Source organism: Symphalangus syndactylus, chromosome 23, assembly GCF_028878055.3.
Source record: "Symphalangus syndactylus isolate Jambi chromosome 23, NHGRI_mSymSyn1-v2.1_pri, whole genome shotgun sequence".
NCBI classification, from domain to species: Eukaryota; Metazoa; Chordata; class Mammalia; order Primates; family Hylobatidae; genus Symphalangus; species Symphalangus syndactylus.
The window spans coordinates 43,152,104-43,179,663 of NC_072445.2; the positions used below are offsets into that span (position 1 = coordinate 43,152,104).

A 27,560-nucleotide genomic window follows, 5' to 3' on the forward strand; every position below is an offset into this window, starting at 1 on the left:
AGTCCCCCAGAATTAATCTCATTTCTCTCTGCCTCTATTCAAGTTTATCTTGATAACATATGGGAAAAGTGGAGACTGAATAATCTTCAAACATTTTAATAAAAAAGACTCCTTAGCTTTCTTTTGCCATTAACAAGTAATAACAAGGATCAAGTAGTAACAAGAAATTCTTCCTTCCATATAAAGCAAACACCTCATGGTCTTGCTTTATCTCCTTTCTTCTTGATTTTCTATCATCTCAGAAAATCAAACATGAATGCCATTAAGCTCAATTATATAAATGATTCAAAATGTGCAGAATCCACGGTTGATTATGGTGTTGGATATACTAGAGCTGGATAATTAAACAATTTATTTTGGCTCTCATTCAAGCATTTGGCACTATAAAAGCATATTTGAACTTTCTAGAAAAAAATAAGTGCTTCTTCAGCATGACTTCGAAGATCTTTCTTTTCATATATTGCTGAGGACCTACTAAGTCCTTCTAAGATCTTTCTTTTCATATATCATTGAGGACCTATGAAATAATTGTGATAGAAACTGGTATGAGAACAAAAATGCCTAGTGTCTACATTCACGGCCAATATTTTGGAGGCTTCTGGTGATGAATGCTTGATTTAGAAGGACTTGAAAGGAATACAAGTGATTGTCAACTCAGGAGGAATATTACATTTTTTTCTTTCTTTCTCTCTTTCTCTCTTTCTTTCTTTCTTTCTTTCTTTCTTTCTTTCTTTCTTTCTTTCTTTTCTTTCTTTCCTCTTTCTTCTCTCTCTCTCTCTCTCTGACAGGGTCTTGCTCTGTCACCCAGACTGAGTGCAGTGGCACAAACGTGGCTCACTGTAGCTTCAAATTCCCAGGCTCAAGCAATCCTCCCACCTCAGACTCCTGAGTAGCTGGGACTGTAGGCATGCACCACCATGCCCGGCTAACTTTTTAAATTTTTTGTAGAGATGGGGGTCTCACTATGTTGCTCAGGCTAGTCTCAAACTCTTGGACTCAAGCAATATTCCCACCTCCCAAAGCGCTGGGATTACAGGCTTGAGCCACTGCTCCCAGCCCCTATTTTCTTGACCTAGGTAAACCATTGAATTCCCCCATCTCATTAAATGCCTCTTCAGTCTGCAATGCCAAAACATTCCTATATTTGCTAGGTCTAACAACGTATATAGAAGATGGGTCAAAAGACAATCCCAAAATTTAATCACCCCTTACTATATTTCTGCACTCCCCTTCCCTAGCACCTTCTTCACGGCCTCTTTAACGTCTTTGTTTCTTAGTGTATAGATCAGGGGGTTAACACTGGGAGTGACGATTGTGTAGAAAAGGGTAAGAAACTTGCCCTGGTCCTGGGAATAAGTATTTGCTGGCTGGAGGTACATGTATATGATTGTACCATAGACGAGAGAGACAACAATTAGATGGGAGCTGCAAGTGTTGAAGGTTTTCTTTCGCCCAGCAGCTGACTTGATCCTAAGCACTGTTCCTGCAATGTAACCATAAGAAATGAGAATGAGGATGAATGGTGCCAGGATGATAAAGATTGCCAGGGCAAAAGCCAGTGCCTCAAGCATCATGGTGTCTACACAGGCCATACCAATTAGTGCTGGCATCTCACAGAGAAAGTGGTCAACCCGTCTGTGCCCACAGCGGGGTAGCAACAATGTCTGGGGTGCCATTATGAGAGAATTGCCAAAGCCACGCAGCCATGCCACTGAAGCCAGCTGTCCACAGAGACGGGGGTGCATGATGACGGTGTAGTGCAGGGGTGTGCAGACTGCAGCATAGCGGTCATATGCCATGACAGCCAGGAGGACACACTCCACCCCTCCCAGGGCCAGGACAAAGTACAGCTGGATGGCACAACCCACATAGCTGATGGTCTTATCTGGACCCCAAAGGTTGTAGAGCATCTGAGGGATGGAACCTGTGGTGAAATACATGTCCAGGAATGAGAGGTTTGCCAAAAAGAAATACAGTGGTGTGTGCAGCTGGGAATCCAGAGCTGAAAGCAAGACAATGGTCATGTTGCCAAGAAGAGTCAGCAGATAAAAGATGAGGACAACCACAAAGACGATCAACTCTAGGTGGGGACGATCAGAGAAGCCCACCAGGATGAAGCCTTCGAAAGAACTTGTATTATCCTTTTCCATCACCTGTGGCTACATATCACCTGTTGAGAGAAAGGTGAGTGCCTGTGAATAGCAGAGATATAGTCCTTCAAAATTGCATGATTGGTAAAATAGTAGAATGGAAACTTCCTTGGATATGTGGGATGCTTGACCCAAAATTTTAATAGGTATGGATTAAATCATTATTTGGTCTGAGGAGCACACAGTATTTGGGAGAGTTCCTTTTTTTTTTTGGCTCCTAGCTGTGATGATTTACTAACATTTTGCATCACTTTTTTTCAATTGGGCAGGATGTAAAAAATTACTTTCAAAAGCTGAGGGAATTAACACTCAAAATTTTCCAACTGTTTTAAAAATGGAGAAGTAGCAAATTTTTCTAGCCATACATGACCCTTGGATAGACAAAGTGGATTGGGCCAGGCATGGTGGCAGTTTACGCCTGTAATCCTAGCACTTTGGGAGGGCAAGGCAGGTGGATTACTTGAGGTCAGGAGTTCAAAAGCAGCCTGGCCAACATGGTAAAACCCCATCTCTACTAAAAATACAAAAAAAAAAATTAGCCAGGTGTGGTGGCAGGAGCTTGTAATCCCAGCTACTTGGGAGGCTGAGGCAGGAGAATTGCTTGAACCCGGGAGGTGGAGGTTGCAGGGAGCTGAGATCGCACCACTGCACTCCAGCCTGAGTGACAGAGCCAGACATCGTCTCAAAAAAAGAAAGAAAGAAATAGTGATTTGTATCTCTGGATCAGAGAACCGGACTTGCTATTAGGTGAAATCTCATTCTAAATACTGTCTCATAAATACTGGAAAACCTAGAGTCATATCTAAATTCAACAAGGTGCAAGTGATCAAGCAAAATTTTAGGAAGAAGATTACTTCATTATTACTTATATCTACATCTCTGATCCTATTCATTTTATTTACTGGGCATGACTCCGACATAGATGTGTCAGACAAGACAGCAATGAAAAGCTTACATCATCGCCTCAATATTCTCAGCCTATTCAAAGCCTCTGTGACCAATTATGTTTTATACCACTGAGGTGTATTTAAACCCTGGGATTGGGTGACTTTTCTGATATTGGGAATGCTTTTCCATACAGATAGAAAGACTGAAATAAGGCAATTCCCCAAACTCAATTCCAGTGGAACTAATATTCCGCATTTTATTCTCACAAAGAATCCACTTCTGAGAAGCCTAATTGAATATTGTATTTAGCTGATTCTTATGATCTCATAGATCAAAAAGATTTCATTCTTTACATTTTTAATTATTTGGTGGTGATTTTACTTCTTAAGGTGAATGTACTATATAATGTTAATTAACTAAAGGCAGAGTCCCACTTACTAATATTTTTGAATATTTTTCTAACTAAGCAGTTAGTAAAAAGTAATAGCATTGTGACTCTTAAAAGGGAATCTTTTATATCTCTCAGGTACATACAGGCACAAAATAGGGTTCAAATCCACTGTTATAAGAATGCTTTGCTATAATTAAATCACATTGTGACATGTGTTCCCAGCAACAGCTTTAAGATTTTATACATTAAAACTTTGACACCTAATTTAAGTCACCATAATCTTTGCAGCAACACACACTCACACACAAATGTTGACACTGGAAATTAAAGGATTGTCAAAATCATCACTCCAGAGGCTGCAACAAGTTTCTACAGTAGTGAAGGATGGATGTGATAATATCTACCTGGATAAACAAATCTTTGATTTGATAACTAAGAAATAATACTTATAATTGAGCCAGCATTGTTAGTAAGGGCGTTCCCTCCACCTCTCATAAAATGGGAATTTTAAAAGATGATGTTATATAATGGTTAAAGAAGAACATATAGGTACCTATAAATGAACTGGAAAGGTATATACCAAACTGATGATAGTGGACACCTCTGGAGAGAAAATTGGATTAAGGACTGGGGCTTTCTCTTTATCTAAAATGTTTTATTTCTTTAAAAATTTCTGGAAGAAAATATGACCATAAAGGAATAGCTATTAATTCTGAATGTCAGAATATACATATTTTTTCTATTAGTCTTTGTAAATTTCTATGTTTTAAATATCTCAAAATGTTTTAAAAATATAAATTGCAAGTTATTTAAATATTAATGTAACCGATATGTACCTCTTATGAGCTAAGGCATTAATGTTAACTATGTGATAGAGTTTATCTCATTCTCAGAGAAGTCCCAGGAGGTCAGCAGTTTTATTTGTCAATATTAAGCTATTCAGAGTGATGAAATAACTTGCCCCAGATCACAGGGCTGGGTCATGGAGCCAACTAGACCCCCTGTGATTTCATTCCAAAGATCACTTCATCAATCACAATTCTCACTGCAGAGTTGAGCAGCTCAGTAATTATACTAAATCTGCATATAAAGAGACTAAATAAGTTGTAAAATTGGACTAAAATTCATGTCCTTTGACTTGTTGCACAAAGTTCAATATAAAAAGACTTATTGGTTGTAAATTGAATAAGGTAGGTAGGTAGCTGTCTTGGTATTACCGGCAAAGATGTAGAGAAACAAATCACATTTTTATTCATAAAATGAGAAATACAGTCAAAATTTGCCTGCTAGGATGGGTTAACACTAAGTCACTGGGCACAGAAACTCTTGCCAAAATAAGCCTAGGCCTGGCATCATCTGTACCTACTGGAAGAAAGTGCAAGGCGACTGTGATTGGCAGTGACTGTCTCATTCCATAGTTATCATAATCATCATTTTCCCTATGACTTGTATGTATGTGTATGAATGTTTATCGACCATAAAGTGGAATATAATAAACCCAAGTTGTTTTATTTTTTTTCTTCTTTCTCAAATCAACCAGGGATTACTCAACTAGGATTATCCTCATCAATTTTTCATTCCCATTCAAAGTGGTTATCTGTTCACTGCCTTTCTCCTTATATGGTCATATCAATTCAGTTATTACTCTTCCTTATTGAGCTTTCCCTTTGTGAGGATTGCATTCCTGTCTTTATGGACTTTAAATAACTAATGTATAATTTCTTTGTGTGCCAAGAATATTATTTTAAATGATATGTGTATGTCTATCCTTATTTGAATTCAATAGAATGGCTTCTAAACACAGTGGCATGACAGTTTTCTCACAAGAGCCATACACATTAACTATTTAATTATAGTGAAGCAGCTGATCGATTCTGGCATTTAAACGTGTTACTATTGTTTTGGAAAACAAGACAAACTTGTTTTCTTGAGTGACTTCTGTAACCATGACCAGGTAATTTAAATGTCACAATATTTTTTAAAAACTGAACCAAATAATACTCCAACACCACCTATTAGCTAATAAGCTTATAAAGAACCAGAATGGGGATTTACTGCTTAGATAGTTTGGAGGAATGGATTATCAAGTCCCAGGGTTAAGAAACATGTGGGCACACTTCATAGCTAGATAGGCTGCTCATTCTGTGCCAAATGGAAAATGAGATAAATTCAAAGTCATAAGAAACCTAGAAGAACATTTTATGTTTCTTTCATTGACTCTCCATGTTCAAAGTCCCAGTATCAATACTTACCCCTCACAGTTTCTGAGAGCTCATTATTCAACATACTCTCATGCAATGCAGAACTACAGTTCATAATTTTATTCTTAAGGTTTTCCAATACACTAGGTTCTACTTTCTAAATTAAGTTTTTGGTAAGAACTCCACTAATAAGCTCAAAGATCTCGCTCTAGCCTCCTCCCAACATTAATGATATTACACCACAATCTTTAAAATTTGACCAAATCTGTGTAAATAAAGTGCATACACAGTCAGACTGTGAGATATTGGCATAATACATTTAATTGTCTGTGATTTTGGCCACAGCCTAAGGTTCTAGGGAAACCAGATCCTCGGGTAGTTTAGAGGCCTAGGTCACATTTCTTGCTATACCATTAACTTACCAAATTTGACTGCAACCTCAGAAACGCCATGTCCATGTTGCTTCTCTTTTTGGGATTTCACTTGGAAGTCCAAATGGGATGACCAGAGTGCAGACAAGGAGAGGAGAAAGATGACATTTAGGAAATCCAAAAGAATGGGAAAAAGACAAAGGGGCAACAGTACCTAGCAGAGCTAAATCTGAGTAAATGAAGACAGAATGTTGATGAGCACACAATAGTTACACCACTTGAGATATAGCTATGAGGTACAGCCACATACTCCACCTCCCAGCACCAGATAAGGAGCCAGATAAGGAGCAGCATGAGGGAAGTTGGGGGGTCTCCAATGTACACTCAGCACAGGAAACACTTATTAAAGATTCAAGTCTGAGAAGGAAGCTCTCCTTATAGGGTTCAGAGTTGATATGGGATTGGATACTTCCTTTTCTGATCACCCTATGGAGTAAAACTTCCTTTTCAAAAACTCCCGTCCCTAATTATCCCTAACAAGGTTTGGGGGATTGTATGGCCTCAGAGGAAATATCACTCTTCCCAGCACACACACAGACGTGCACACACACAGACGTGCACACACACACTGCAGATTCACCCGAGAGAGAGACAAGAGACAGCACCAAATCTTCAAGAGTCTATTTTCATCATCAAGACCAGTACATAGTAATAAGCATTAAGGTACCAAAAGTGGCCACCTTATACTTAGTTCAGAGCAGAACCTACAGTTATGGAAAAGATGTACCAGGATATATGTGTGCTTTGGTTTCTTTTTGTGTTACATATCCTCTACCACTTGCTTAGGGCATGCAGTGCAAAGAAGTGCTATTATTAAAGTGCTTTTACCATTTTGTTTACTTAAGATGAATTTTCTATGCAGTTTTGAGATCCTTAACAATAAAGTTTAACTTGAATGTTTTCTATTTAAAACAAATACAGGTATATCAAGAGGAGGGTGAATTAAAAAAAGAAAAAGACTGATTTTTGACATTTAAAATTAATATTAAAAATAGGCCAAAAATATTAAAACAATTTTATTTCAAAATTGCCAAATTCAGTATAAAATTATTTCAAGAGAGTTACTATCGATCTGACTGACAAATGACATCAGCTAAGTCAATAAATTAACAAGTTTTGGTTTTTTAAAAAGGCAGTAAGGCCAGGCGTGGTGGCTCACGCCTGTAATCCCAGCACTTTGGGAGGCTGAGGCGGGTGGATCACCTGAGGTCAGAAGTTCAAGACCAGCCTGGTCAACAAGGTGAAACCCCGTCTCTACTAAATATACAAAAATTAGCCAGGCGTGGTGGCGAGTGCCTGTAATCCCAGCTACTCAGGAGGCTGAGGCAGGAGAATCGCTTGAACCCGGGAGGCAGAGGTTGCAGTGAGCCGAGATTGCGCCATTGCATTCCAGCCTGGGCAACAAGAGCAAAACTTCGTTCCAAAAAATAAAAAAACACACAACACTAATAAAAAGGCAGTAAATAACAGTATGCAATTGTTTCAGATCACTTGATTATCTGTTATAGTCATAAGGTAAACAATATAGAAACAACTGCATCTCAAAAGCATATGTTCTATATTTACCTATCAAAGACTTCTAAGGGAGATAAATTTTACATTTTACCTCTGCAGCCAAAGGTTTTAATTGATGATACATATGAGATACAACATATAAATGCATTTTGTACATTTAAAATGTTATTTAAATTTTAATAATATGCTATGGTTTACTAACTTCAGTGACTATTTCCAGGTACTTTTGTCAATAGAACAGAAAATATCTAGTCATTACTATGTCAAATACTGTTTTCAATATAAACGTTATTAAAGTCATGTAATCTTAATACCACTAACTATACAAGTGGGGATACAATATATTAGCTAGAAACAATGATAATATAATCATCTCCATTAACTTACAAACAAATGACATACAACTTTTTTTTCTTTAAACAGAAATACTGAAACACATAGATGTGCAGTCAAAATTAATCAATATTAATTCTGTATGCCAACAAACTTCTTGGCATGGTCAGATGACTATTCTTCCTGATAATTACTTTCTATGCTTAGATTCAGTTATTAGCTCGTATTACTGTTAGCTAATATTTTCTCTTGGAAACTAGGGGAAAATACCTAGAGAATTTGATGCTCTCAAGAATTTCCTATCTGAGATAATGAGTCCCTCTGAGAAGTGAAGGACATGAGGTCCTTATGGGGCACTTAACTCAAGAAGGGATATTAAGTTATTAAACAAAGAAGAAAATTTAGAAGCAATATTTAACCTTCCTTCCTTCCTTCCTTCCTTCCTTCCTTCCTTCCTTCCTTCCCTCCCTCCCTCCTTCCTTTCTCTTTTCTTTCTTTCCTTCCTTCTTCTCTTCTCTTCTCTTCTCTTCTCTTCTCTTCTCTTCTCTTCTCTTCTCTTCTCTTCTCTTCTCTTCTCTTCTCTTCTCTTCTCTTCTCTTCTCTTCTCTTCTCTTCTCTTTTCTTTTCTTTCTTGCCCAGGCTGCAATCTACCCGGCTCGCTGCTGCCCGCGCCGCGGACTGCCTGGGACTGCCGGCGCGCGCCACCGCTGCCTGCATTTTCTCCTTTGGCTGCAGGCACGCGTTCGCCATGTTGGCCACGCTGGTCGCCAGCTCCTGACGCCGAGGGCTCTGCCCGCCTCACCCTCCCGGGGTGCTGGGATTGCAGACGGAGTCTCGCTCACCTGGTGCTCGGTGTTGCCCGGGCTGGAGTGCGGTGGCGTGGTCTGGCCTCGCGGCAGCCTCCGCCTCCCAGCCGCCTGCCTTGGCCTACCAGGGTGCTGGGATTGCAGCCCCTGCCCGGCCGCCGCACCGTCTGGGAGGTGGGGAGCGTCTCTGCCCGGCCACCCATTGTCTGGGAAGTGAGGAGCGCCTCTGCCCGGCCACCCACCGTCTGGGAAGTGAGGAGCGCCTCTGCCCGGCCGCCCAGTCTGGGAGGTGAGGAGCGCCTCTGCCCGGCCACCCATCGTCTGGGAAGTGAGGAGCGCCTCTGCCCGGCCACCCATCGTCTGGGAAGTGAGGAGCGCCTCTGCCCGGCCGCCCCGTCTGGGAAGTGAGGAGCGCCTCTGCCCGGCCACCCATCGTCTGGGAAGTGAGGAGCGCCTCTGCCCGGCCACCCATCGTCTGGGAAGTGAGGAGCGCCTCTGCCCGGCCGCCCCGTCTGGGAAGTGAGGAGCGCCTCTGCCCGGCCACCCATCGTCTGGGAAGTGAGGAGCGCCTCTGCCCGGCCACCCATCGTCTGGGAAGTGAGGAGCGCCTCTGCCCGGCCGCCCCATCTAGGAAGAAGTGAGGAGCGCCTCTGCCCGGCCACCCATCGTCTGGGAAGAAGTGAGGAGCGCCTCTGCCCGGCCGCCCCGTCCGGGAAGAAGTGAGGAGCGCCTCTGCCCGGCCGCCCCGTCCGGGAAGAAGTGAGGAGCGCCTCTGCCCGGCCGCCCCGTCCGGGAAGAAGTGAGGAGCGCCTCTGCCCGGCCACCCATCGTCTGGGAAGTGAGGAGCGCCTCTGCCTGGCCACCCATCGTCTGGGAAGTGAGGAGCGCCTCTGCCCGGCCACCTATCGTCTGGGAAGAAGTGAGGAGCGCCTCTGCCCGGCTGCTCCGTCTGGGAGGTCTACCACGGAGGCCAGAAGCAATGTGGGGGCTGGATGTGGTGGCTCACGCCTGTGGTCCCGGCACTCTGGGGGGCGAGGCGGGTTGATCACTTCGGGCTAGGAGTTCGAGACCAGTCTGGCCAACTTGGTGAAACATGAAAAATACAACAGACAAACCAACCAACCAACTCAGTGACAACAAAACAGGTCTACCCTGGAGTCATACTCTAATTTTTTCTATTTTCCTCCCTTTCTGATCCTTTATCCCACTTTCTTTTTCTTCCGCTTCCTTCTCCCTCTTCTTTGTCAAATAGAGGATTGAGTTATTATCACTGATCCATATAAAGTCCCTCTCTCATTTATTTTAACTCCCACCCCCCATTTCTATTCCTCGACTTCCCATGTGCAACCTTCCTAATATATTTGATACGCATCTTTTTGTTTGTATGTATTTTTAGAAAATGTTTATTGTTTTTGTGTGCAAAAAAAATTAATAAAAAAAAAAGGAAAAAAAAATTTATTTTTTGCCATCTCACTTCTACTGCTTTTATTCACTCTTGGCCCACCACCATTCCTAACTCATTACAAGTACATTTAAACTTGTAACTGAAGGAACTATTACAGTCATGGAAAGCTACTTTTTGTGAAATAAAATAATACAATCAAAGGGTTATATGTGATGCAAGAAGTGCTTCCCGACGTGTTACCATATGACTTAACATTCTGTAATATGACATCATAGAATGTCTTCAGGAAAAGAAATGAAAGCTACATTAGTCATCTTTTCCATCAGATGCAATTACATTTAATTCAATCTTTTTTATTGCAATTTAATTGTTATCATAGATTTTGTGGAAGTGAAGAACAGATTACTTATAATAGTTATATCACAAGTATTTATAAAATTTGATATCAACTGTCCATTATTTCTTCAAACTTTATTTTTCAAACCTGCTGTTTTTGATTTTCATCCCTTTGTGATTTGTCCAGTCAACAAGTCTTGAAACACCACCATTTTCTTAAGTCATCTCTTTCCCTGAATGGTCATATTCAATAAGTTTCTAGGTTTACCTGTAACATCTGTCTTTCATACCTCCAACTAACTTTTTTGTTTTTACTTCTCTTGCCCTAGCTCAGTAGCTCATTAACTCTTGCATGATTTGTTACACTAGCCTGTTCCTTTGTTAATCTCTAGTATCTTGCTACCTCAAACCATCTTTCGCTTTGCTACAAAAGGAGCCTTCCTAAAATATAGGCTTTGTTATGCCCGTACTTAAAGTCCTGAAGTGACTCTGTCTAGAGAAATACATATATATTCTTTAATATTGATGTGGTTTTGTACCAACTTCACATTTCCAACTCTATCTAAAGAGTGCCTGTTTGTTTTATGCTCCAAATGCATTAAACTACTGATCATTTTTCATAAAGAATAAGAATTTAAATCATCTCTGAAATAAAGAGAAAGAAGAATAGCCTTTGGAGAATGGCTCAAACTCCAGCTCAGAAACAATTACTGCAGGCTTGAAAATTAGGAAGGCTCATTTACTATCATTAGAGAGAAAAATTGCTTTGAAGAGTTGTTGTGAAAGTTAAATAAGGTAAGAAATACTAAATATTTAGCATTGTCCCTGATGTACAGTAGCTCTTTGATAATTGTAATTACTCCTTTAACTATGTCTCCTTCCTTACGATGTTCTTTCAGATGAGGATGTTCATCTTATAAAAATAATACTGAAAGAATCAAGGCCCAGGTGAAAAATTCTTCCTGTTGCACTTGGCTATTGATATGGTTTGGCTGTGTCTCCACCCAAATCTCATCTTGAATTCCCATGTGATGTGGGAGGGACCCAGTAGGAGGTAACTGAATCATGGAGGCAGGTCTTTCCCGTGGTGTTCTTGTGATAGTGAATAAGTCTCACGAGATCTGATGGTTTTAAAAACGGGAGTTTTTCTCCACAAGCTCTCTTTTTGCCTGCCACCATCCATGTAAGACATGACTTCCTCCTCCTTGCTTTCCACCATGATTGTAAAGCCTCCTCAGCCATGTGGAACTATAAGTCCATTAAACCTCTTTTTCTTCCCAGTCTCAGGTATGTCTGTATCAGCAGCATGAAAATAGACTAATACAGTAAATTGGTATCAGGAGAGTGGGATGCTGCTGAAAAGATACCTGAAAATGCAGAAGCAACTTTGGAACTGGGTAACAGGCAGAGGTTGGAACAGTTTGGAGTGCTCAGAAGAAGACAAGAAAATGTGGGAAAGTTTGTAGCTCCCTACAGACTTGTTGAATAGCTTTGACCAAAATGCTGATAATGATATGGACAATGAAATCCAGGTGTGGTGGTCTCAGATGGAGATGAGGAACTTGCTGGGAACTGGAGCAAAGGTGATTCTTGTTATGTTTTAGCAGAGACTGGCATCATTTTGCCCGGGCCCTAGAGATTTGTGGAACTTTGAACTTGAGAGAGATGATTTAGGGTATCTAGTGGAAGAAATTTCTAAGCAGCAAAACATTGAAGAGGTGACTTGGGTGCTGTTAAAGGCATTCAGTTTCGAAAGGGAAACAGCATAAAACTTTGGAAAATTTACAGCCTGACAATGCAATAGAAAAGAAAATCTCATTTTCTGAGGAAAAATTCAAGCTGGCTGCAGAAATTTGCATAAGTAACAAGAAGCCACATGTTAATCACCAAGACAATGGGGAAAAGGTCCATAGGGCATATTAGAGAACTTTGCAGTAGCCCCTCCCATCACAGGCCTGGAGACCTAGGAGGAAAAAATAGTTTCATGGGCCAGGCCCAGGATCCCCATGCTGTGTGCAGTCTAGGGACTTGGTGCCCTGTATGCCAGCCACTCCAGCTGTGACTAAAAGGGGCCAATGTACAGCTTGGGCCATGGCTTCAGAGGGTGCAAGCCCCAATCCTTGACAGCTTCCTTGTGGTGTTGAGCCTGCGGGTGGACAGAAGTCAAGAATTGAGGTTTGTGAACCTCTGCCTAGATTTCAGAGGATATATGGAAATGCCTGGCTATCAAGGCAGAAGTTTGCTGCAGGGGAAAGGCTCTCATGGAGAACCTCTGCTAGGACAGTGTGGAAAGGAAATGTGGAGTTGGAGCCCCCACACAGAGTCCCTACTGGGGTACTGCCTAGCAGAGCTATGAGAAGAGAGTCACTGTCCTCCAGGCCCCAGAATGGTAGATCCACCAACAGCTTGCACTGTGTGACTGGAAACGCCACAGACACTCAACACCAGCCCATGAAAGCAGCTAGGAGGGAGGCTGTACCCTGCAGAGCTACAAGGGTGGAGCTGCCCAAGACCAAGGGAACCGACCTCTTACATCAGCATGACCTGGATGAGAGACATGAATCAAAGGAGATCATTTTGGAGCTTTAAGATTTGACTGTCCCACTAAATTTTGCACTTGCCTGGGGCCTACAGCCCCTTTGTTTTGGCCAATTTCTTCCATTTGGAACAGCTGTATTTATCCAATGCCTGTACCCACATAGTATCTAGGAAGTAACTAACTTGCTTTTGATTTTACAGGCTCACAGGTAGAAGGGACTTTCCTTATCTCAGATGAAACTTTGGACTGTGGACTTTTGAGTTAATGCTGAAATGAGTTAAGACTTTGGGGGACTGTTGGGAAGCCATGATTGGTTTTGAAATGTTAGGACATGAGATTTGGTAGGGGCCAGGGGCAGAATGATATAGTTTGACTATGTTTCTACCCAAATCTCATCTTGAATTCCCACGTGTTGTGGGAGGGACCCGGTGGGAGGTAATTGAATCATGGGGGCAGATCTTTCCTGTGCTGTTCTCATGATAGTGAGTAAGTCTCCTGAGATGGGATGGTTTTAAAAATGGGAGTTTTCCTGCATAAGCTCTCTTTTTGCCTGCTGCCATGCATGTAAAGTGTGACTTGCTCCTCCTTGCCTTCTACCATAATTGTGAGGCTTCCTCAGCCATATGGAACTGTAAGTCCATTTTCTTCTTTTCCGTTTTTTTTTTTTTCTTTTTTTTGGCAGGGGTGGGACAGAGTCTCACACTGTCACCTGGGCTGGAGTGCAGTGGTGTGATCTTGGCTCACTGCAACCTCTGCCTCCCAGGTTCAAGTGATTCTCCTGGCTCAGCCTCCTAAGCTGGAATTACAGGCACCTGCCACCATGCCCAGCTAATTTTTTGTATTTTTAGTAGAGATGGGGTTTCACCGTGTTAGCCAGGATGGTCTCAAACTCCTGACCTTGTGATCCGCCCGCCTTGGCCTCCCAAAGTGCTGGGATTACAGGCATGAGCCACTGCACCTGACCTAAACCTTTTTTTTTTTCCTTCCCTCTCTTGGGTATGTCTTTATCAGCAGCATGAAAATGGACTAATACAGCTATTCCTCCCTGTTGCATTTGGTAGGATTCCAGAAGCTCTTTATTTGCAGTTTGACTTTAGCACTTATTTTACTCTACATTGATTTTAGTTTATTTTGAAGAAAATTTAGAGAGATGGATGATTAAGGGGTGAATTCTTGATAAAAAGAACAAAATGTACATGGAGAGAGAGGAAAAGGAAAATTTTAGAAGAATTTACCAAAATGAAAGAATCAAAATGCTTACTGTGGTTAGTATGTGAAGAGATATGAAAGTAGGGGTGAAAGACAGTGAAGTGGAAGAAAATCTGCTTACTTGATCTACCTAAAGGAGGAACCCCTTTGGTGGAAAATAACATCATCTAGTGCTTCTATTGTCCACTTACACAATGTCTAGTATATAATAAAAAGTTACTAGACATGAGAAGAGCAAGAAGACCATATAATCAATAATCAAAAAATTTTAAAGAGGTCTTAGAAAGAGATCCCTAGGCCAGGCACGATGGCTCACACCTGTAATCCCAGCACTTTGGGAGGCCGAGGAGGGTGGATCACGAGGTCAGGAGTTTGAGACCATCCTGGCTAGCATGGTGAAACCCCATCTCTATTAAAAATACAAAAAATTAGCCGGGCATGGTGGCAGGTGCCTGTAGTCCCAGCTACTCGGGAGGCTGAGGCAGGACAATGGCATGAACCCTTGCAGAGGCGGAGGAGGAGGCGGAGCTTGCAGTGAGCTGAGATCCCGCCACTGCACTCCAGCCTGGGGGACAGACTGAGACTCCGTCTCAAAAAAAAAAAAAAAGAAAGGTATCTCAGGCCGGGCGCGGTGGCTCACGCTTGTAATCCCAGCACTTTGGGAGACCGAGGCGGGTGGATCACGAGGTCAGGAGATCGAGACCACGGTGAAACCCCGTCTCTACTAAAAATACAAAAAAATTAGCCGGGCGTGGTGGCAGGCGCCTGTAGTCTCAGCTACTCGGAGAGGCTGAGGCAGGAGAATGGCGTGAACCCGGGAGGCGGAGCTTGCAGTGAGCCGAGATTGCGCCACTGCACTCCAGCCTGGGCGACAGAGTGAGACTCTGTCTCAAAAAAAAAAAAAAAAAAAGAAAGGTATCTCTAGATGAACCAGATCTTAAGGTGAGCAAACAAATATTTGATCATAACTATGATTATTTTGTTAGAGAAAAACATAGATAAGATACATAAACTTATAGAATTTTCACCAGAGAGTTGAAATACACAAACCAGAATAACATATGCATTCTAGAAATAAAAAGTAAAATAATAACAAATTACAATTTTAGTCTGGCTTATACACTATTGTTGGGAATGTAAATTAGTTCAGCCATTGTGGAAAGCAGTTTGGAGATTTCTCAAAGAACTTAAAACAGAACTAACATTAAACCCAGCAATCCCATTACTGGATATATATCCAAAGGAAAATCATTCTACCAAAAAGACACTTGCACTCATAAGTTCTTTGCAGCACTATTCACAATAGCAGAGACATGGACTCAACCTAGGTGCCAATCAAGAGTAGATTGGATAAAGAAAGTGTAATACATACACACCGTGGAATTCTATGCAGCCATTAAAAAAATCAAGATCATGTCCTTTGCAGCAACACGGATGCAGCTGGATGGCATTATCCTAAGCACATTAATGCAGGAACAGAAAATCAAATACAGCATGTTCGTTGGGTACACACAGATATAAAGATAGACACTGGGGATTATAAGGGAGGAGGGATGAAGGCAAGGTTAAAAAACTAACTATTGGATACTATACTCAATACCTGGATGACGAGATCAATCAGACCCCAAACCTCAGCATTACAAAATATGCCCATGTAACAAACCTACACATGTATCCCCTGAATCTAAGATAAAAGTTGAAATTGTTTTTAAAAATATATAAATGTAATTCATTTTTCAAGGCAAGCCCCTCCCCCGAAACAAAACAAAAGAAAACAAAAAACCATCAAACCCTGTAGTCTTAGTTTAACCTTATAATACACAAATTGTGACTGGAAGACAAATAAGTAGAAGAAATCCCAAACTGACAACAAGAAAGAAAAAAGAATAGAAACAAATTATGAACATAATTATTTGTATAGATGTACACAAATAATTTAAGATACAAATAATTAGAGTACCAGAAAGAGAAGTGAGAAAATGTAAGGCAGAAACAAAATTTGAAGAGATAATGGCTAAGAATTTTTCAAAACCAGTGAAAAATGTCAGCCAACATATTCAAGAATCTCAATAAATGCTAACACATGACAGCAAAAGCGTGATCCATAAAAGGAAAACAAATAAGTTGACTTCACCAAAATTGAAAATGTTTTTTCTGTGAAAGGTCCTGTTAAGAGCATTAAAAAAACAGCTATAGACAGGGAGAAAGTATTTGCAAACCATATATCTGACAAAAGACTCCTAACTAGAATATATTTTTAAAAACTGTCAAAACTCAACAGTGAAAACACAAACAATCCAACTAGAAAATGGACAAAAGACAGGAGCTGATGTTTACCACTGACAGCAATAAGCACATGAAAATATGTTCAACATCGTTACCTATTAGGGAAACACAAATTAAAATCACAAAGAGATATCGTTACATACTTAATAGAAGAATTTTTAAAAATACTGATAACACCAAAGCTGACAAGAATGCAGAGAAATGAGCTGTAATACATTGCTGATAGAAATGTAAATAGTACAACCACTCTAGAAAATAACTGCTTGAAAAATTAAACATACACTTACCATATAACCCAGCAATCACATTTCTTGACAGTTATCCCAGAAAAATGAAAACTTATGCTCACAGAAAATTCTAGACATTGCTGTTTATAGTAGTTTTATTGGTAATACCAAAACACAGACACAACCTAAATGTCCTTTGAGTGAATAGTTAAACAAACTATGGTACATTCATGTCATGAAATATTACTCAACAATAAAAGGAACAAACTATTAATACATGCAACAGCTTGAATGAATGTCAAAGGAATTAAGCTGAGTGAAAGAACTTCATCTTAAAAGGTTACATGCTATATGATTTCATTTATGAATAAACATTCTCAAAAATGACAAAGTAATGGAGACAGTGAACAAATTAGTGGTTGCCAAGAGTTAGGGATGGGACATCGAGAACAGAAAGAGACAGGTGTAATTAGAAAGGAGTAACACAAGAGATACTTGTAGAAATGGAACAATGGTGTATCTTGATTGTGGCAATAGTTACACAAATCTACATGTGACAAGTTACATAGAACTATACATACACACGCTTGTAAAACTAGTTAAATGAGTAAAACCTACAGATTGTACAAAAGCCAATTTCCTGGTTATTTTACTATTATTATGTAAGATGTTCCACCTCTGCCTCCCAGGTTCAAGCGATTCTCCCACCTCAGTCTCCAAAGTAGCTGGGATTATAGGTGCACGCCACCACGACCAGCTGATTTTTATATTTTTAATATAATAATATTAGACAGGGTTTTGCCATGTTGGTCAGGCTATTCTCAAACTCCTGACCTCAAGTGATCCACCTGCCTGGGCCTCCCAAAGTGCTGGGATTACAGGCATGAGCCACTATACCCAGTCTATACTACCTTTCATATAATATACTATCTTACAGTTCTTTCATATAAGAAAGAAGGACATGTAATGAACTATACACATATCTGCCCCTTTATACAAAAAGAAATACAGGAATGATAAACCAGAAACTAATGAGATTAGTTACCCACAGGGTTGGAGGAGGTAGTGATTTGGAATAGAGTATAAAAAATGGGAGAATTAGTGGAATGGAAAGGCTGAGGGGGAGTGACACTTTTCTAAGTACATACAACATTTTGTGTATTCTAACTTTTATAGCCATAGTAATGCTTCACATATTCAAATTTAAATAAATAATTAAAGTCAACCAGAATGGGAGGTACCCAAAAGAAATACAGAGAACAATAAATTAACCCACCTGCATTACAAATGAGCAACAAAGAGGGTATGGAAGGAAAAAAAACTAACCTAATTAACTTTGGGAAAAAAGAGTATCTTGACTATTTTGCTGAGGATAGACTCATCTAAGGATAAGAGTAAAAAGAACTGTACACAAATATTGTACTCTAGTTAGTAAAATTGTTATTCCCAAGAGTGTGGATTAGCAATTCTAAAGCTATTTGTGTATTAGAATTGAGCAAATAAGTAAATATATTATGGATAATGAGAGCCAAATTTCCCCCTGTTCAACAAAGAAGGTACAAATAAGGAATGGAGGGAGTTTATGCAAATAAACTCTGTGGTATTTGGATTGGAATCAGAGGCATCAGTATGAACTGTGGTGACACACACACACATAGCTAGGTATAGAAATAAAAATGTATGTGTATGTATATGTCAGCACATATATATTTACATATATATTTTTTATATATATATTATACATATACACACACACACACACACACACTATTTCTAAGCTCTGTTCACTGACAGAATCTGGAAGCAATAATGAATCAGTAGCAATGAGCACACCTAGTGCCTAGATTTTGATTTCTAAATATATTTTCCACTAAAAGGAACCAAGGATCCTTAGAAAAATTATCGATTCCAGGGTTGGGGAAGTAAAAGTCCAAGATGACCCTAGAACAGCTGATGGTGACACAGAGTATAGAAGTTCTCAAATAGTGATAGGGCATGTTAAAAAGATACATGAGTCAACTTGAAGGAGTTCCCAAAGGCCAAATCTAGGACAATTTTAGCAGTAAATTAAATAATGATAGTATTGGGACTACAGACAATAGAATAAAACAAATACCTATAAGTCTATATGAGTTTAAATAAATGACTGAACAAATAACAAATGGGGGAAAAATAACAGCTCTTCTTTACAGTAGAATTCCAATTAATAAATGTAGAATTAGCAATAGAAATAGAAAATAGATGCTATGGAAATAGTTGTTGCAGGCAACAATCACTGATGAACATCAACGTAAGTAGCAAAAATATGATGAGAAACAGAATATTTGCATAACCTCAAAATATTCCCTCTCAAGATAATTATTAATGTAAAAAGGAAAAATGGTAACTTCACAGTGGAGAAACCTGGAAGAAATTATCTTAACCAAGTGTTCAAAGTTATCGTTATAGTAATACAATAAAACATTGTGAACATCTTGATATGATGTACTAAAAGGGGCACCTCAACATTCCTGTGATATTCTTGCCAAACATGTATAACCTTGATATATACCATAAGAAAACATCAGACAAACTCAAACTGAAGGTACTTCTATAAAATAATTGGCTAATAATCTTCAAAAGTGTCAAGGTCATGAAAGACAGACAGAGGAACTGTCCCAGGTTGGAGCAGGAGACTAAGGAGATACAGCAACTAAATGCAATGTGGGGTCCTGGATGAGATCCTGGAATAGTAAAAGGACATTTGTGAAACAGTTTGCTTTTTGTTTTCTTTTTTTGAGACGGAGTCTTGCTCTGTCACCCAGGCTGGAGTGCAATGGCTTGATCTTGGCTCCCTGAAACCTCCACCTCCTGGGTTCAAGCGATTCTCCTGCCTCAGCCTCCTGAGTAGCTAGGATTACAGGAGTGCACCGCTGCAACTGGCTAATTTTTGTGTTTTTGGTAGAGAACAGGGTCTCACCATGTTGGCCAGGCTGGTCTTGAACTCCTGATCTTGGGTGATCCTCCTGCCTTGGCCTCCCAAAGTGCTGGGATTACAGGTGTTAGCCTCTGCGGCTGGTCCAGTTTGCAAAATTTTAACAGTATTTTATCAATGGTAATTTCCTGTGCTTTGAGAATTATGCTATGATTATGTAAGATGTCTAGTTGAAGGGTATACGTGAGTTCTCTAAACTATTTTTGTAACTTTATTGTAAGTCTAAAATTATTTCAAAATAAAAAGCTAACAGAATCAATAAAATACACTCAGAGCAATTCATTTAAAGAGCTTTGCATTTAAATATGCACAGATATATGTGTATATATCCATATACATATATCTATAATCTATATTTCTTAAGACAATTAAGAATGTGAGGTGCCCTTTTATTTTATTTTTTTCAGCCGTGAGCCTGAAGATCTGAATGTCCTGTTTTTAAAGCAGTAATTTAGGATTCTCTACCTTTCTATTTCCCTCAGTTGATCATTTTTTGCTAAAGGCTTGGCTTTGCTGCAGAAATCTGGTAGCCTCTGCTAAGATACTTCTGTCAAGGCATGTATGGCCTCCATATAGCATTCAAATCTGCTTCAGACAGATCAAGCACTTTTGGATTTTCTTGGGTATGACAGCTAAAAGCCACAATTGCTCACCTATAGATGGACAGGTTCAAGATCTTTCTCTTGCTTTCAGCCACACACAAAGCTAACAGTCTCATGAGTTGATTCAGAAATAGATAGAAGCAGAACATTCAAATACAGTTAATTTCTTCTCTAAAGTTGAAATTTAGCTCACTTAGTTTATTATATCCCTATGGCAGCTTTTACAAATTGCCACATACTTGGTGACTTAAAACAACATAAATGTACTAGCCTGCAGTTTTGGAGATCAAAAGATAAAAATCTATTTCAGTGGGCTAAAATCAAGGTGTCAGTGAGAGGCTGCCAGGTGTCAAGGTGGTCAAATAGGACAGCAAGCCAAACTGAAAGTGACAATCAATTAAAATTGCCACCTTATGAAGCTTATAATAATCCATTTCATTCACCAGTCTCATTTTGTTTTATGCACAGGCTAAAGAGATAATGCAACTGGAGTTCAATACATCTTTCAAGTCTTTAACAGAAATATTATTCTCTGAAATCTCCCCAGAAGGGAGATTCTACTTGGTCAACTATTGAGTGTGGAGATTCATGGCAGTCAAATGATAAATACTGTTTTCACCTAAATTCATTTCATGTGGGCCCTGGGAGTCCAAAAATCCAGTCTGTGGTCATTTCCTCTGATTCAGGGTGTTCACCTTTTCCTTTGCTAGGCAGAGAGGAATTTACACAGGCAACGCCAGAGGTGAGGCAGTACTCGGTTGCTATATTGGAAAGGCGTGGCAGATCTCTTTTTAGTCCTCTAGGGCTTTCGACTGAGAGACTAGTATATTTGCCAGGGTTCATTCTCTGGGTTAGTCATAAATTCTAAACTTTAATTCCTCAGTACCTTAAGACAGTTGAAAATTCAGCTGTGTTTTTCAGAGGTTTTTGACATAGCTTGTTAAATGTTCTTTCTTACACAAAAATGTTTCAAATGCCTAAGGGAAAACTGCCTTGTATCAGGCTCTCAATTGATGCTGTGTGACTTTAGCTTTGCAAAAATAACACATTTCTGGGCTTCTCCTGTTTATTCCATATTAGTGGTCCTTTTACCAGCTTCACGATTGCATCCAGAATCAGCAAATTCCACAGGGTATGGTGGCTCATGCCTGTAATCCCAGCTCTCAGGGAGGCAGAGGTGAGAGGATAGCTTGAGCCCAGGAGTTCGAGACCTACCTGTGCAATACAGTGAGACGCCGTTCTCCATAAAAAGTGTATATTGGGGGAAAAAAACAAAAAACAAGTGTAACTCCCCTCAGAATCAGCAAATTTCCCCAGAGAAAAAGCAACTTCAGCTCAACTTCATAGTTCTTCACTGCATAGAATATGAACTTCTTTGGTTTTTTGCTTCAATGGTTCTGTGATCTGTTATGCAAATTATTTTTATATTTATTTTCACTTTTCTAGCTCTTGAAGGATGATTAGGCTTCCAAAAACTATTCTTTTTTGCCTAAGAGAGGAATTCATAATCTGGGTTTAAGCTAAATTTGTAATAAACACTGCAGATTTTGCTGGTGTGGGTGGCTTCATAGGCAATGTCACAGATACATTTACCATGAAACCAATGTAGTGTAATTTCATAGCGTATCACATGCATAGGCCCCTTCCAAGACCCTGGGAGAGATCCTAGCAATGTGTTCACATAAACATATGTTTATGTAAAATTTGGAAAAATACATTTTATCCTTAATTCATTAGGGGCACTCACTTTTCCATTCCAACTTCTCTCTATCATAGTTCTCATATCAATTGACAATGAAATGGCCATGAGAATTTTCATCATCTGGCTAGGAGAAAGTGTATTAGAGATATAATTACGGGGTTAAAGTCATGTATACAGATAGGTAAGTTGTTGTTAGCCCTCCTGGTGTAGGAATGGTTTCTAGGAATGCTCAGACTTTTGACACTGCCTGCTGACATTGCCAACTCAGCAGGGTCATGATGTAAGGCACAGAGCCAGAATATGAAGAGGCCTGATGATGTCAGTTGCCATGCTTCTGCACTGTGAAGGCAGTGGACAGCCATAACAAATCTCATAAACATTAAACTTTTTTGCTCATCAAAAGATACTATTAGTAAAATAAGTAGGCAAGCCACAGACTGGGAGAAAATAACTTGCACATCTGACAAAGGACTTGTAACCAGATTATATATATAAAATTACTCTTACAAATAAATGATCAAAAGACAAACAATCCTATTTTTTAAATGAGCAAAAGGCTTAAATTGACACAAGAGAAGTTATATGGTCAATAAGCACATAAAATAGGGCTCACCATTATTAGCCAATAGTGGAATGCATGTTAAACCATAATGAGAAATATCTATGCACCCACTAGATTGGATAAAATTAAAAAGACTGACATCATCAAATGTTGGCAAAGATATGAAGCAACCAGAACTCTCGAACCGTAGTTGGTGTAAGTGTAAAATGGTATCTCTAGTTGGGAAATTACTTGGAAGATTCTAATATAGCAATTATACACCTTGATATCTACCCAAGAAGAAGGAAAACACATGTCCACAATAGATATTATACAGGAATGTTCACACTAGCCCCATTAATAATAACCCCAAACAGGAAAAAATAAAAATATCAATCAGCAAAAGAATTGATAAACAAATTATGATGTATTAATACAATGTAATTATTCTTGGCAATAAAAAGAAAAAACTACTGATAGATGCAATAATGTGGATGAATTTCAGAAACATTATACTCAGTTGAAGAATCCAGAGAAAAAAGTTTACATAGTATACGACTTCATTCATAAGAAGTTCCAGTGTAGGGGAAGACTGTGGTGCTCATACTGAGTACCCAACATATGTGAAGATATCAGGACTCAAATGAGATGGCCTGCATGGTAGAGAGATTGATTACACAAACAGGACTGAGAAAATAAGCAAATATATTGAGAAGCTAGGTTTCTTCTAGAGAAAGAAGGTGTAAGTAGGGAAAGTAAGAATTGCATAAGCCTAGTGAATTAAATTGAAATTGAAAGTATCACTGTGGACCCATGATATTTAACATATGTAGATGAGTGTGCATAAAAAGAGATACAGTGTGTCTGTGAGTATGTGTGGGTATAAAATAGTAATGAGCCCACCATGTTCCTAGATCGGGTTTCTAATTACCCTTCTCCACTGAAAGAAATTAGGGCTCTTTGGATAAACAGCTGATTTCAGGCACCTCTTGTGCTTAAAGTAAGAAAGTGCCTATAGAAACAAGGGAAAATGACAAAATGATATAGGAGCCGGCTTGCAGAGGTTCCCACTAGCCTAACTTGGGAAAACTTGAGCATAAAAATAAAGATAGCAATAGATTACAACCAACTGAATTTAATTGAAATCCATTAGTCCATACTGCTTTAAAGTTGTGAGTAAGTAAGTCAGCATTTGGTAGAATATAAACTAATAAATACAGAGGAATGGTGGGATTAGAAAATCATCATCATTTCATAATCATAATAATTGATTCAGATAAGAATCAATGAAATGCTAAATCTGGGGGTAAAATTTCAATAACAAGTGTGATGTCTATATAGTTTCAAAGTAACTCTCTACAAGATACATCTCAGTTAATAAATGCAAAATATTTATTAATTTTATAGCAGACAAACTTAGCAGACACTTCATAAACCAGGTAATAAAAGTAAAAAAATCTCAAATAATGAGACACATGGACATCAGATGCCTCTTAATATGAAGAATGAGAAGATAACAGTATTTCTCTCATATTCCTGCCAAAAATAAATAATGAAGAAAAGTCAAATGCCCCAAATTGAGAGACAACTAAGTGACAGGCCAACATTCTTGAAAAATATCATGTCGTGAAAGATGAGGAAAAGCTGAAGAACTGCTCCTGATATAGGGAAACTAAAGAGACATCACAAGTAAATACAACACATAACTGAGTTAGATCCTGGACCAAAAGGAAAAGATTGATTATGAAGGACACAGCTAAGGCAACTGACAAAATTTAAATGTGGTGTGTAGATTGGATGGCTGTATTGCAATAGGGTGAATTTCCTAATTGTGATGGTTATGCTGGAAATGGACAATATTCTTGTTTGGAGGATATACACTCTGAAAACTTCAGGGGCCATGGGCATCAGGTCCAAAACACACACAAATGCTTCGAAAAATTTACACATGCATACACACATATACATATACATATACACACATATACATATACATATATATATGTATATGTATATGTGTGTGTGTGTGTGTATATATATATATATATATAGAGAGAGAGAGAGAGAGAACTATCAAACAGGACTTGATTCTTTGTATTGAAGGCTTTGCTTTTTTGGATTTCTTATGGCAACATGGAATTAGTTGAGGAAATTATTGTTGGACTACCCATGTTTGGAGAAAGCTTCAGCATTCCCTTTGATTTCTTAGAATACTACCCACTCTCTTTGGACTCCAGTACTAAGGGTTCATTTTATTTATTTATTTATTTTTTTGAGACGGAGTCTCGCTCTGTCGCCCAGGCTGGAGTGCAGTGGCGCAATCTCGGCTCACTGCAAGCTCCGCCTCCCGGGTTCACGCCATTCTCCTGCCTCAGCCTCTCCGAGTAGCTGGGACTACAGGCGCCCGCCACTACGCCCGGCTAATTTTTTTTTTTTTTGTATTTTTAGTAGAGACGGGGTTTCACCGTGGTCTCGATCTCCTGACCTCGTGATCCGTCCGCCTCGGCCTCCCAAAGTGCTGGGATTACAAGCGTGAGCCACCGCGCCCGGCCTAAAGGGTTCATTTTAAACGTTAGTAAAATTTGGTCCTTATCCCATCTCCATTTCTCCCGGGAAAGTTATTATATCCAGTCTTTCATGCTTCTATAATATTTATCTGACAGAAAACACTTTGCCCACCTTGCTACTTACAGAATTTTGATCTAATATTCGATATATTTTCTATTTTAAAATGCTAATAAGTAAATTTCTGAAAAATAAGTCCTAGTGGTAAGAAGGAAGGCACGGAAAAAAAAGAACAACAAAAATACAAAATACAAAAAAAAATGAATAAAAGTGGAACAGCCAAATTATGTCACCAGTTTCCCGACACATTCTCTTTTAATCACCCTAAGCCTCAGTTTCTACATCTATAGCATGGAAATCGTGAATTGCTTTCTCAGAGGGCACTTATGAGGACTGAGTGAGATAATCCTTTGAAAGGATGGCATGTGTCTGGCTAATAATAATAAATTCAGCAGATCCTTTTCCCTACTTCCAGAACTTGCATAAGTGGGCAGCACGTGATAATTTCTAAGTTTAAGAACTTTTGAAATAATCACCATTTATGCATAATTGGTTCATTCTACAGAATATTTATATTTATTCATATTTTCTTGCTTAGTTCTTTGTTTACTTTCTTTTCAAACTATACTTTTGTTTATTTAAATTACAACCTCTTGGCCAGGCCCGGTGGCTCACACCAGTAACCCCAGCACTTTGAGAGGCCAAGGCAGGTGGATCACTTGAGGTCAGAAGTTCGAGACCAACCTGGCCAACATGGTGAAACCCCATCTCTACTAAAAACACAAAAAAATTAGTTGGGCATGGTGTTGCATGCCTGTAGTCCCAGCTATTTGGGAGGTTGAGGCAGGAGAATTGCATGAACTCAGGAGGTGGAGATTGCAGTAAGTCAAGATCGCGCCACTGCACTCCAGCCTGGGCAACAAAGCAAGACAACAAAGCTAGTCTCAATAAATAAATAAATAAATAAAACCTTTTTTGAAAATATTGTAAAAAAACAAAATTCACACACCAGTACAATTTTCCCCCTCACCATCCTCACCCTTATTCCTGGTCTTCTATTCAGGGGTAACCATTGCAGTTACATTTTTAAAAAATCAAATGTATGTGAAATCTTAATTTCTTTCTCTTTCCGGTTTTACTTCATATTCCATCTACCTCTTTCTCCTCCTCACCCTCCTTCTCCTCCTGATACTGCTGTCTGCCTCTCTCCAAGTTTCCTCTTGTTAATTATCTAAGAAGTAGCCTTTCTTATTATTCTGGAAAAAAAACAAACAAACAAAGGTATTTTGTTATGTAATCTCACACAGACACACAATACAGAAAATCATATTTAGGGTGCCTTAAATAATTATTTTATAAAACTGGGACCGTGTTTTGTACCTTTTTTGCTTCTTTATTTGCTCACCCAGTGATACCCCAGGAAAATATCTCCAAGCCACCTGTTAGACCTATAGTTCCTTATTTTAGATGGAATGCATATTATTCTGTTCAGTGAATGTATTAATTATTTAGAAAGTTATCTACCAAAAAACCACATTTTTCTCTATCTTTGGTCATTAAAATAACTCTACAATAAACGTCATTGTCTATATGTCCTTACATACTGTTAGTTTCCTTTCCCTGGGAAAGATTCCCAGTAGTAACAGTGCTAGATTGACAATATATATAGTTTTTAAGCAACTATTGCCATATTTCTCACCAGAAAGCCCATAACACTTTAAATATCCACCAGTAATCTGTGAGTAACTGTCTTCCTTCATCCACTTTAGCAATAAAATTCATTTATCCTTTTGTTTCTGATCTGGTGAAAATGGGGAACTTTATCATCATTACTTTAATATATCCTCTCAGAAGGAGATGTTGAACTAAAAATATGTATCTTTCTATATTTGATAACTTGATCACATTTCCTTAGATCTATTGATCATTTCAATATGCTGTTCTCTAAACTGCCTATGTAATTTATTTTCCTATTGAGCTATTTGTAGTATTTTTTCAAAATTGTTAAAAGTTTTTTTCTATTTAATAGATACCAAATATTTTTTCTAGAATTATAAATACATTTCTTCTAATTTTATTAATCTAGAAAAGAAATTTAAATGAATCTGCACATTACAGCATATAAAAAATAAAAGTATTATGTTTGGATTAAATACTCTACTATAAATAAACTTTAAACCAGGCAATTTAAGGGGCCTGATACAATTCTGAACCGTAGAAGACCTTAGGAACTGAGACTGAAAACTCAAAATCCATGAAAGAAAATATATACTAGATATATTGCTGTACATTACGTTTTTTAAAAGCCATTTTATATAAAATATAACATAAATTAATACAATATTTTCTTGAGATAAATGGTAGCTTATTTTCTGAAATAGAAATCAAAGGTTTGGGAACATGACCTCGGATCGCATCTTAGAGATTTTACACATGAAATAAAAAATTTCTTCCTTTGG

General features: G+C 38.9%; 2 protein-coding genes across 3 annotated transcripts in view; both read right to left on the minus strand.

Annotated features, from left to right (window-relative positions):
- The window catches only part of H2BC17 (H2B clustered histone 17), a 90,519-nt gene that overhangs the window by 24,642 nt on the left and 38,317 nt on the right, over positions 1-27,560 (minus strand). The window lies entirely within an intron of this gene.
- LOC129473561 (putative olfactory receptor 2W6) overlaps positions 522-27,560 on the minus strand; it is a 47,098-nt gene continuing 20,059 nt past the window's right edge. Inside the window, exons 2-3 of one of the 2 annotated variants that reach the window (XM_055264207.2) lie at positions 6,053-6,112; positions 522-2,170 (exon numbers count right to left, since the gene is read on the minus strand). In XM_055264207.2, the coding sequence (XP_055120182.1) occupies positions 1,212-2,150 (939 nt within the window). In that variant the 5' untranslated portion in view covers positions 2,151-2,170; positions 6,053-6,112 and the 3' untranslated portion in view covers positions 522-1,211. Of the gene's footprint in view, positions 2,171-2,610; positions 2,660-6,052; positions 6,113-27,560 lie in introns of those variants that run through there. The other variant, XM_055264208.2, reaches the window with a different exon arrangement.